At 44.6% G+C, this 11831-nt stretch overlaps 1 protein-coding gene across 1 annotated transcript in view; it reads left to right on the top strand.

The window, feature by feature from the left end:
• The first annotated feature begins 633 nt into the window (after positions 1 to 633).
• Positions 634 to 11831, top strand: part of FBXL7 (F-box and leucine rich repeat protein 7) — a 403018-nt gene continuing 391820 nt past the window's right edge. Inside the window, exon 1 of the mRNA XM_069730596.1 lies at positions 634 to 956. Coding sequence (XP_069586697.1) covers positions 923 to 956 — 34 coding nt within the window. The 5' untranslated portion in view covers positions 634 to 922. The remainder of the gene's footprint in view (positions 957 to 11831) is intronic.

The raw sequence follows: 11831 nt of genomic DNA, 5'->3' as shown, positions 1-11831 counted from the left end.
TTTGGCGATTCCCTGCAGACCATGGACTTATTTGTCTGTAGATTTCATCATTGATCTACCCGTGTCAGCAGGTAACACTGTAATATTGGTGGTGGTGGATATGCAGATGAAGCCTATTGTGGGTCAGTAGAGCTGCATTTTGAATTACAGGGTACAGCAACTTTTGGGAAGGCTAGTTCAGTGGGCGATTCGGAAAAGCTCGCTGCTCGACCGGTGGATTCACTGTATAATTTTATATATATACATATATATCTATCATCTATCTCCCACTTTCTGTGTACCTACCCACCCTGTGTAACCCAACTTTCCCAGAGGCAGAGCAGCCTGTGACAAAAGACAGGAGGAGAGCTGTGTACTTGGCAGTGCTGACTCCTAGGTATTTCGGTCAGGGCTGAGTTGCAGCCATGATGTGGGATGTATCTGTGAATATGTGTAGACTTGGCCGGCTTCCAGGCTATAAACATGCCGGGTGTTTCCCTCTCCCCTCCTCAGGCTCAGAGCACATAGCCGGACATACCCTAGAGACCCTCGTCCTCTCCTCCCCGAATAAGTAATGTGTGCCGGGCAGAGCTCCTGAGGTACAGGGGTGAGGTAATATGGACGCCTGACGTGAGGCTGGGAGGAGAGGAGGGAGGATGCAGCCGGCCGGTCCTCCCACATTTCTCCACAGAGGATGGATGCTGGGACCGTGCAGTGACTGCTCTAGACCAGGGAGAGCTGCCGCCGGCATCGCTGAGCCGCAGGACAAGCAACAAGTCTATGCCGCTGTGGATGTGAACGCCTCCTGACTGGATTATTGGAATGGCCGATGTCTGCTGAGGGATGGAGCAGCTTTGTATTGTCCCCGCCTATGGAGGGCGCTCTATGCTCTGCCCGATGGAAATGCTGAGTGTCTGTGGGATGAGAGCATGAAGTCTACAGGATGGGAGCGAACAATGGCAAGTACGGCAGTGAGGGTGAGTGAGTGCTCCCCGGAGCTGAGGACGGGCGGGTCTCTATGGCAATGAGGGTGAGTGCTCCCCGGAGCTGAGGACGGGGGCTCTATGGCAGTGACGGTGAGCGCTCCCCCTAAGCTGAGGACAGGGACTTCATGGCAGTGAGGGTGAGTGAGCGCTCCCCAGAGCTGAGGGCAGTGAGGGTGAGTGACTGCTCCCCCTAAGCTGAGGACAGGGACTTTATGGCAGTGAGGGTGAGTGAGTGCTCCCCAGAGCTGAGGGCAGTGAGGGTGAGTGACTGCTCCCCCTAAGCTGAAGACAAGGGACTTTATGGCAGTGAGGGTGAGTGAGTGCTCCCCAGAGCTGAGGGCAGTCAGGGTGAGTGACTGCTCCCCCTAAGCTGAGGACAGGGACTTTATGGCAGTGAGGGTGAGTGAGTGCTCCCCAGAGCTGAGGGCAGTCAGGGTGAGTGACTGATCCCCCTAAGCTGAGGACAGGGACTTTATGGCAGTAAGGGTGATTGAGCGCTACCCAGAGCTGAGGGCAGGGGCTCTATGGCAGTGACGTTGAGTGACTGCTCCCCCTAAGCTGAGGACAAGGTCTATATGGCAGTGAGGGTGAGTGACTGCTCCCCCTAAGCTGAGGACAGGAACTATATAGCAGTGAGGACGAGTGAGCGCTCCCCAGAGCTGAGGGCAGGGGCTCTATGGCAACGAGGGTGAGTGCTCCCCTGAGCTGAAGACAAGCTCTCTATGGCAGTGAGGGTGAGTGACTGTTCCCCAGAGCTGAGGGCAGGGGCTCTATGGCAATGAGGGTGAGTGACTGCTCCCCCTAAGCTGAGGACAGGAACTATATGGCAGTGAGGGTGAGTGAGCGCTCCCTAGAGCTGAAGCCAGGGGCTCTATGGCAATGAGGGTGAGTGCTCCCCTGAGCAGAGGACAAGCGCTCTATGGCAGTGAGGGTGAGTGACAGCTCCCTGGAGCTCTGGACAGGGGCTCTATAGCAGTGAGGGTGAGTGAGTGCTCCTCGGAGCTGCGGACAGGTCGGTGCTCTATGGCAATGAGACTGAGTGAGTGCTCCCTGGAGCTGAGGGCAGGTGGGGGCTCTATGGCATGAAGGTGAGTGAGTGCTCCCCGGAGCTGAGGACAGGAGCTCTATGGCAGTGAGGGTGAATGAGTGGTCCCTGGAGCGACGGGCTGTATTGCAGTGAGGTTGAGTGCTCCTCTGAGCTGAGGACCGAGACTATATGGCAGTGAGGGCCAGTGCTCCGTGAGCTGAGGAGGGGCGGGTGCTCTTCCTTTCTGTACTATTGTTCTGTAGACTATGGAGTGTACAAAGTTCAGCCCATTGTTGGTGCTCCAGGAAGGGCAGGATCTATTGGAGAGGTCACTCAGTCTTGACAGACCTGTCACCCTGTAGCTGACAGTGAGCTGGCTGCCTACTGTCACCCTGTGAAGGTGGCTGGAGACAGATCCCATTACTGAGGAGTCCCCTTAGCCATGATATGTAAGTGCTCCCTCCAAAATCCCTACTGTATATCTTACTGTATATAATCACCCTTAGAAAGACTTGCACTACTTTTCTCTATTGTAGATACTGGCTAATGGCTGGAAGTTGTCCTCCTTGAGCCCCAAATTAACAAGCAGGTTATAGCTATTAGAGGAGGCACCCCTGAAAGAGCATAAAACGGGGTCAAGAAATCAGAGGTTAGACATCCGTCTGTAATAGTGATAAGAAGAGCGGGAATTTACCAGGAAAACTCAAGTTTGTTACCTTGTACTTTGTATATCAGAAATGTTTCAGTGTGTTATATAAAAGGAGAGACATGATTTTCAGGAATTGGGGGACGGAATCTGAGGGTGATGGAATCAGAGGAGTGACAGAAGTACAAGAAATCTGGGGGATGATAGGGACAGAGAATCTAGAGGGGGGATGGACAGGGAATCTGGGAGATGATTGGGAATTTGGAGGCTACGGAAGGACAGGGAATCTATAATGACAGGGAATCTGTGTGATGATGGAATCTGGGGGATGACAGGGACAGGGAATCTGGGTGATGACGGACAGGAAATCTGGGGCATGACAGGGAATCTGGGGGATGAAAGGAAACCTGGGATGAAAGAATCTGGGTAATGACAGGAAATCGGGAATGACAGGTTATCTAGAAGATGACAGGGAATCTGGGGTATGGCAGGGACAGAATATGTAGGGGATGACAGGAACAAGGAATCTGGGATATGACAGGGAATCTGGGCGATGACAGCGTTACGGGGTGACGGAATCTGAGGATGACAGGGAGTCTGGTGAATGGCAGGGACAGGTTATGTAGGGGATGACAGGGAATCTGGGAGATGACAGGGAATCTGGGATATGACAGAGACACGGGATGACAGAATCTGAGGATGATAGGGAGTCTGGGGGATGGCAGTGAATCTTGGGCATGACAGGGACAGGTTATCTAGATGATGATGGTATTTGGGGAATGACAGGGACGCTGGGAGATGACAGAGAACCTGAGTAATGATGATGCGGTGGATTTCGAGAAGGCAGACAGAAGGAGTGAGAATCTGGGTAAGGAAGTGATCTGAGGTTGGAGAGGGGGCAGGAAGATAAGGAATCTGGTATGACATGGATGGAATCTGAGGGATGACAGGAGGATGAGAAGCTGGAGGGTGGCAGGACAGGTAATCTGAGTAGTGATCAAGGGACAGAACAGGACAGGAAATCTGAGAGGTGATAGAGTGACAGGAATCTTGGGAGTGATTGAAGGACACTAGGTATTCATAGGAAACAAAAAAGTGGTCTAGTATGGAGCCCTGAGTAGAATATTATTATTTATTATTATTATAGCGCCATTTATTCCATGGCGCTTTACATGTGAGAAGGAGTATACATAAGAAAAACAGGTACAATAATCTTGAACAATACAAGTCACAACTGGTACAGGAGGCGAGAGGACCCTGCCCACGAGGGCTCACAATCTACAAGGGATGGGTGAGAATACAGTAGGCGAGGGTAGAGCTGGTAATGCATCGGTTTGGTCGATCAGTGGTTACTGCAGGTTATAGGCTTGTCGGAAGAGGTAGGTCTTCAGGTTCTTTTTGAAGGTTTCGATGGTAGGTGAGAGTCTGATATGTTGTGGTAGAGAGTTCCAGAGTAGGGGTGATGCGCGAGAGAAATCTTGTATGCGATTGTGGGAAGATTCTTGGTTTAGGAATGTACGGATCCGTGAAATATTTTTGAGTTGAAGGCGGCAGGAAGTGGAAAGGGTTTGGATATGCGGTTTGAAGGAGAGATCAGTGTCAAGGATTACCCCAAGACAGCGAGCTTGTGGGACTGGGGAGAGTGGGCAGCCGTTTACTGTAATGGATAGGTTCGTTGGGGGGGTCGCGTGAGATGGGGGAAAGAATAAAGAATATGGTGGAATGCCACAAAAAGGATTAAAAGGTGCAGACCTTCATTGAAAGATAATACACAACGCATTTCAACAGTGTTCTGCCGCCATCTTCATTAGGCTACACAGCTTCACCCATACTCTATTGCTCCACTGGTCCTGCCAATGCACGTCTCTATCCTCTTTTCTCCTGCACTATTTAGGTATTAACAGTGGGACAAATGGGATGAAACCTAGGGACAGGGAACCTAAAAGTGTTGAGTGATATGGATTCTGGGGTAGGAATTGGCAGCTTAATGTGGTGTGTGCTGTGAGAAGTCAGACAGATCTAAGGTCTCCTTATACAGAGGACTTTTTTAGTTGGAACTGAAAAACCACCAGGGGGCACATAGGCAAAAAGATGTTTGTTTTCTTCAGTTTATGATTACTGCAGGGGCGAAGAACGAGGCACTGAGGAAAATACTAATCTAGTAAACCTCCAGTATTTATGTCATAATCAATGAGGTAATATTTTAGGCTGGCAGGTTTCCTGTCCATCTTTTCATCTTCGTAATGAACTTTACATGACCAGACAGATTTGCATGTACGAGCATTACATGTATTGATGAGCATATCAAAAACCAACGCTAAGGGGACGCTTAAAGCTTCTGTTCTCCATTGATAATTGTGCACTAGGTTTAATTTCCCAGTATAACATTCTGTTTTGTACGGTGTCTTTTCTGTGTAGGAAACTTATTAAACTTTTGCAATCCTATTTTCATGGATCTTGCTTTTTGCAACCCACACCATGAAAGTTAGTCCCATATCATTCATTTTAATTCATCCAATTCTACACTTGGCAATATACAACTGGATTGAAAAAATTCTAGCAGGACGCAAATCCAGATTCATCCATCAGACCGCCGATTGGAGAAGTGTCAAACCCTGCTACGTTCAGAGAGTTTGTGGCCAAACTGACAAAATGATGTGCTGGAAAGGTATTATATAGTGCAAAGCTGAATGAGGCCATTTAATAAAAAAAAGTGTTCATGCTAAACTTTGTCTATAAAAATGACAAAACTAAATGCATGTGTTTGATGCTAGTAGAAGGGTTGTGGATCCAGTCTTCTTTTTTTCTTCATTTCTTTTTATCATTTATCTATATTTGGATCCAGGTCTTATTGTATGTTGACAGTTCCTGCTTGTTCACTTAAAAAGCCATTGCTGTTGCAACCTATGTTGTGCAAACCCAGCTTTCTGCCACTATATTGCGACCCAAAATCCTTTGGTAATCTTCAAATTTAATGATGCCTTGCATATAGTCAAAGCACCCAGTGCTAGAGGCAGCAAAACAACTCCAAAACATCTTTGAACCTCCCCCATATTTGACTGTAGGTACTGCGTTGTTTTCTTTTTAAGCCTCAGTCTTCTCCCAGTAAATGGTAGAATTATGTGCTTTATCAAAAAAACTTAATCTTGGTCTCATCTGTCCACAAGATGCTTCCCCAGAAGGGTTTTGGCTTACTCATGTACATTTTGACAAACTGCAGTCTAGTTTTTTTATGCCTCTACGTCAGCAGTGGGGTCCTCCTGGGTTTACTGCCATAGTGTTTAATTTTATTCAAATGTCGACGGATAGTTCACGCTGACACTGATTCATCCTGAGGCTGCAAATCAGCTTGAATTTCTTTAGCACTTGATTGGGGCTGCTTACCACTTTCTGGACTATCTTGTGTTGCAACCTTTAATCAATTTTTCTCTGCTCTCCATGTCCAGTGAGATCAGCATGGGTTGTAAACTTCTTGATTGTGTTGTACACCATGTACAAAGGAACATAAAGATCTCTGGAGAGTGACTTGTAACCTTAAGACTGTTGATATTTTTTTAGCAGTTTTGGTTCTCAAGTCCTCAGACAGTTATCTTTTTTCTTTCTATTTTGGTACACACAGACACACAATGCAATGCCTGTGTGTCTGTGTGTACCAAACTTTTAATCTGGTTTCAGGTGTTATATTCATATTGCACACACCTGTTACTTGCCACAGATGAGTTTAAACGAGGATCACATGCTAGAAAAAAAGTTGTTTACCCACAATTTTGTCTGACCCACTTTTCTGGTTTTGTGTGAAATTATTTCCAATTTGACTTTTTTCTTAATTTTTTTGTGTTGTTCCAATATACACAAAGGAAATAAACAAAACATGTGTAATTGTAATACATTTCTGGGAGAAATACTTCATTTTCTGGAACAATTTCAAGGGTGGCAACACTTTTGGCCATGACTGTATCTTAGGGCTTCCATGCATATTAGATAGCTGTTGGCCAAATTAATGTTTTTCCTCCAGCAACAATCTCTCCTGACTTCTCATACAGATATATTTCAGAAAAAAGTAAAAAAAAATGGGAATAAAAGTGCTGCTGACATAGTGAATCAGCCCAGCGTATAGTTCATCAGTTTTATGTGATAAACAAAATTAGGTTACAAATCTACACATTTTAGCGAGATGACTGGCCTAAGGCTGTGTGCACACATTGCGGATTGTATGTGTTTTTGCCGCGAATTTTGTGGCAAAAACGCATACACAACACAGCCACGGGGCTGCATCCGGGTCCTGCAGGGAAGTGGCTTACCAGCGCCTGCTCAGAGCAGGCGCTGGTAAGTCTGCAGCACTGTAAGTCAGATTGCTGATCTGCCCCCCTGGGGCAATGTTATAAAGTAAAAAAATATATATTCAGATGTGTAAAAAAAAAAAATTCCTAAATAAAGAAAAAAAAATATTGTTCCCATAAATACATTTCTTTATCTAAATAAAAAAAGTAAGCAATAAAAGTACACATATTTAGTATCACTGAGTCCGTAACGACCCGACCTATAAAACAGTCCCACTAGTTAACCCCTTCAGTGAACATCGTAAAAAAAAAATTAAAAAAACAAGGCAAAAAAAACGCTTTATTATCATTCCGCCGAACAAAAAGTGGAATAACACGCGATCAAAAAGACGGATATAAATAACCATGGTACCACTGAAAACGTCATCTTTTCCCGCAAAAAACGAGCCGCAATACTGCATCATCAGCGAAAAATAATAAGTTATAGTCCTCAGAATAAAGCGATGCAAAAATAACTATTTTCTATAAAATAGTTTTTATCGTATAAAAGCGCCAAAACATAAAAAATGATATAAATGAGGTATCACTGTATCGTACTGACCCAAAGAATAAAACTGCTTTATCAATTTTACCAAACGTGGAACGGTATAAACGCCCCCCCAAAAGAAATTCATGAATAGCTGGTTTTTGGTCATTCTGCCTCACAAAAATCAGAATAAAAAGCGATCAAAAAATGTCACATGCCCGAAAATGGTACCAATAAAAATGTCAACTCGTCCCGCAAAAAACAAGTCCTCACATGACTCTGTGGACCAAAATATGGAAAAATTATAGCTCTCAAAATGTGGAGACGCAAAAACTATTTTTTGCAATAAAAAGCATCTTTTAGTGTGTGACAGATGCCATTCATAAAAATCCACTAAAAAACCCGCTATAAAAGTAAATCAAACCCCCCAACATCACCACCTTAGTTAGGGAAAAATAATAAAATTAAAAAAAGTATATATTTCCATTTTCCCCAAGGTTAGGGCTAGGGTTGGGGCTAGGGTTAGGGTTGGGGCTAGGGTTAGGGTTGGGGCTACAGTTAGGGTTGGGGCTAGGGTTAGGGTTGGGGCTAGGGTTAGGGCTAGGGTTGGGGCTAGGGTTAGGGTTGGGGCTAGGGTTGGGGTTAGGGCTACAGTCAGGGTTGGGGCTAAAGTTAGGGTTTGGGTTACATTTACAGATGGGATTAGGGTTAGGGGTGTGTCAGGGTTATTGGTGTGGTTAGGGTTTGGATTAGTGTTAGGGGTGTGTTGGATTTAGGGGTGTGGTTAGGGTTGGGATTAGGGTTAGGGGTGTGTTGGCGTTAGGGGTGTGGTTGAGGTTAGGGGTGTGGTTGGGATTAGGGCAAGGGGCATGTTCGGGTTAGGGGTGTGGATAGGGTTATTGTTAGAGTTGGGATTAGGGTTAGGGGTGTGTTTGGGTTAGGATTTCAGTTAGAATTGGGGGTTTCCACTGTTTAGGCACATCAAAGGCTCTCCAAACGCGACATGGCGTCCAATCTCAATTCCAGCCAATTCTGCGTTGAAAAAGTAAAACAGTGCTCCTTCCCTTCCGAGCTCTCCTGTGCTACCAAACAGGGGTTTACCCCAACATATGGGGTATCAGCGTACTCAGGACAAATTGGACAACAACTTTTGGGGTCCAATTTCTCTTGTTACCCTTGGGAAAATAAAAATTTGGGGTGCTAAAAAACCCTTTTTGTAGGAAAAAATGATTTTTTATTTTCACGGCTCTGTGTTACAAACTGTAGTGAAACACTTGGGGGTTCAAAGCTCTCACAAAACATCTAGATAAGTTCCTTAGGGGGTCTACTTTCCAAAATGGTGCCACTTGTGGGGGTTTTCAATGTTTAGGCACATCAGGGGCTCTCCTAACGCAACATGGTGTCCCATCTCAATTCCAGTCAATTTTGCATTGAAAAGTCAAACAGCGCTCCTTCCCTTCCGAGCTCTGCCATGCGCCCAAACAGTGGTTTACCCCACATATGGGGTATCGGCGTACTCAGGACAAATTGCACAACAACTTTTGGGGTCCAATTTCTTCTCTTACCCTTGGGAAAATAAGACATTGGGGGTGAAATGATCATTTTTGTGAAAAAATAAGATTTTTTATTTTTACGGCTCTGCATTATAAACTTCTGTGAAGCACTTGGTGGGTCAAAGTGCTCACCACACATTTAGATAAGTTCCTTAGGGGGTCTACTTTACAAAATGTTGTCACTTGTAGGGGGTTTCAATGTTTAGGCACATCAGGGGCTCTCCAAACGCAACATGGCATCCCATCTCAATTCCAGCCAATTTTGCATTGAAAAGTCAAACGGCGCTCCTTCCCTTCCGAGCTCTGCCATGCGCCCAAACAGTGATTTACACCCACATATGGGGTATCAGCGTCCTCAGGACAAATTGTACAACAGCTTTTGGGGTCCATTTACTCCTGTTACCTTTGGTAAAATAAAACAAATTGAAGCTGAAGTACATTTTTTGTGAAAAAAAGTTAAATGTTCATTTTTATTTAAACATTCCAAAAATTCCTGTGAAACACCTGAAGGGTTAATAAACTTCTTCAATGTGGTTTTAGGCACCTTGAGGGGTGCAGTGTTTAGAATGGTGTCACACTTGGTTATTTTCTATCATATAGACCCCTCAAAATGACTTCAAATGTGATGTGGTCACTAAACAAAATGGTGTTATAAAAATGAGAAATTGCTGGTCAACCTTTAACCCCTTAAGGCCCGAGGGTGGTTTGCACGTTAATGACCGGGCCAATTTTTACAATTCTGACCACTGTCCCTTTATGAGGTTATAACTCTGGAACGCTTCAACAGATCCCAGTGATTCTGACATTGTTTTCTCAGGACATATTGTACTTCATGATAGTGGTAAAAATTCTTTGATAGTACCTGCATTTCTTTGTGAAAAAAACGGAAATTTGGCAAAAATTATGAAAATTTCGCAATTTTCCAACTTTGAATTTTTATGCAATTAAATCACAGAGATATCTCACACAAAACACTTAATAAGTAACATTTCCCACATGTCTACTTTACATCAGCACAATTTTGGAACCAAAATTTTTTTTTGTTAGGGAGTTATAATGGTTAAAAGTTGACCAGCAATTTCTCATTTTTACCACACCATTTTTTTTTTAGGGACTACATCTCATTTGAAGTCATTTTGAGGGGTCTATATGATAGAAGATACCCAAGTGTGACACCATTCTAAAAACTGCACCCCTCAAGGTGCTCAAAACCATATTCAAGAAGTTTATTAACCCTTCTGGTGCTTCACAGGAATTTTTGGAATGTTTAAATAAAAATGAACATTTAACTTTTTTTCACAAAAAATGTACTTCAGCTCCAATTTGTTTTATTTTACCAAGGGTAACAGGAGAAAATGGACCCCAAATGTTGTACAATTTGTCCTGAGTACACCGATACCCCATATGTGGGGGTAAACCACTGTTTGGGCGCATGACAGAGCTCGGAAGCGAAGGAGCGCCATTTGACTTTTCAATGCAAAATTGACTGGAATCGAGATGGGACACCATGTTGCGTTTGGAGAGCCCCTGATGTGCCTAAACATTGAAACCCCCCACAAGTGACACCATTTTGGAAACTAGACCCCCTAAGGAACTTATCTAGAGGTGTGGTGAGCACGTTGACCCACCAAGTGTTTCATATTTTTTCACAAAAATTATCTTTTCGCCCCCAATTTTTTATTTTCCCAAGGGTAAGAGAAGACATTGGACCCCAAAAGTTGTTGTACAATTTGTCCTGAGTACGCTGATACCCCATGTGTGGGGGTAAACCACTGTTTGGGCGCATGGGAGAGCTCAGAAGGGAAGGAGCGCCGTTTGACTTTTCAATGCAAAATTGACAGGAATTGAGATGGGACGCCATGTTGCATTTGGAGAGCCACTGATGTGCCTGAACATTGAAACCCCCCACAAGTGACACCATTTTGGAAAGTAGACCCCCTAAGGAATTTATCTAGATGTGTTTTGAGCGCTTTGACCCACCAAGGGCTTCACAGAAGTTTATAATGCAGAGCCATAAAAATAAAACAAAAATTTTTTCCCACAAAAATTATTTTTTAGCCCCCAGTTTTGTATTTTCCCGAGGCTAAGAAGAGAAATTGGACCCCAAAAGTTGTTGTCCAATTTGTCCTGAGTGTGCTGATACCCCATATGTGGGGGGGAACCACTGTTTGGCTGCATGGGAGGGCTCGGAAGGGAAGGAGTGCCATTCTACTGTGCTATGCATTATGCACAGTGCGGGGCGGGGATTCCAAAGGTGGCTGGCCGCAATGCAGAGCTTACTGCGTCTGCGCAGCACAGTAGTACACAGTGCAGGCGCCGGTTTTGAAACGTACACAGCACTGAGGGGGCGGCGCCGAAAGCACAGGAAGATTGGAGTGACGGCAGAGGAGCGGTTAGAGCTGGGGAGTGAGGACCCGCCTCCCTGGCTAGAGACAGGAATTGTGGCTAAGTATAAAAACACTTTATTTGGGGTATACTTGAACCTAAAACTAAAAGAGCCACCTTGTTAGAATGCCGCACTACTGCTGCACAAGGTGGCTCTTTTAGTTTATAACGGCTGGAGGGGGGTGACAGTGGCCCTTGAACACTTATAACTCCCTAACAACAAAAAAATTTTGGTTCCAAAATTGTGCTGATGTAAAGTAGACATGTGGGAAATGTTACTTATTAAGTATTTTGTGTGACATATCTTTCCAAATTTTCACCAGATTTCCATTTTTTTCACAAATAAACGCAGGTAATATCAAGGAAATTTTACCACTATCATGAAGTACAATATGTAGCGAGAAAACAGTGTCAGAATCATCAGAATCTATTGAAGCGTTCCAGAGTTA

The sequence above is a fragment of the Ranitomeya imitator genome, chromosome 6 (assembly GCF_032444005.1).
Source record: "Ranitomeya imitator isolate aRanImi1 chromosome 6, aRanImi1.pri, whole genome shotgun sequence".
Lineage (NCBI taxonomy): Eukaryota > Metazoa > Chordata > Amphibia > Anura > Dendrobatidae > Ranitomeya > Ranitomeya imitator.
Note: the sequence above shows the minus strand (reverse complement) of the source record. Positions and strands in the feature narration are given on the sequence as shown.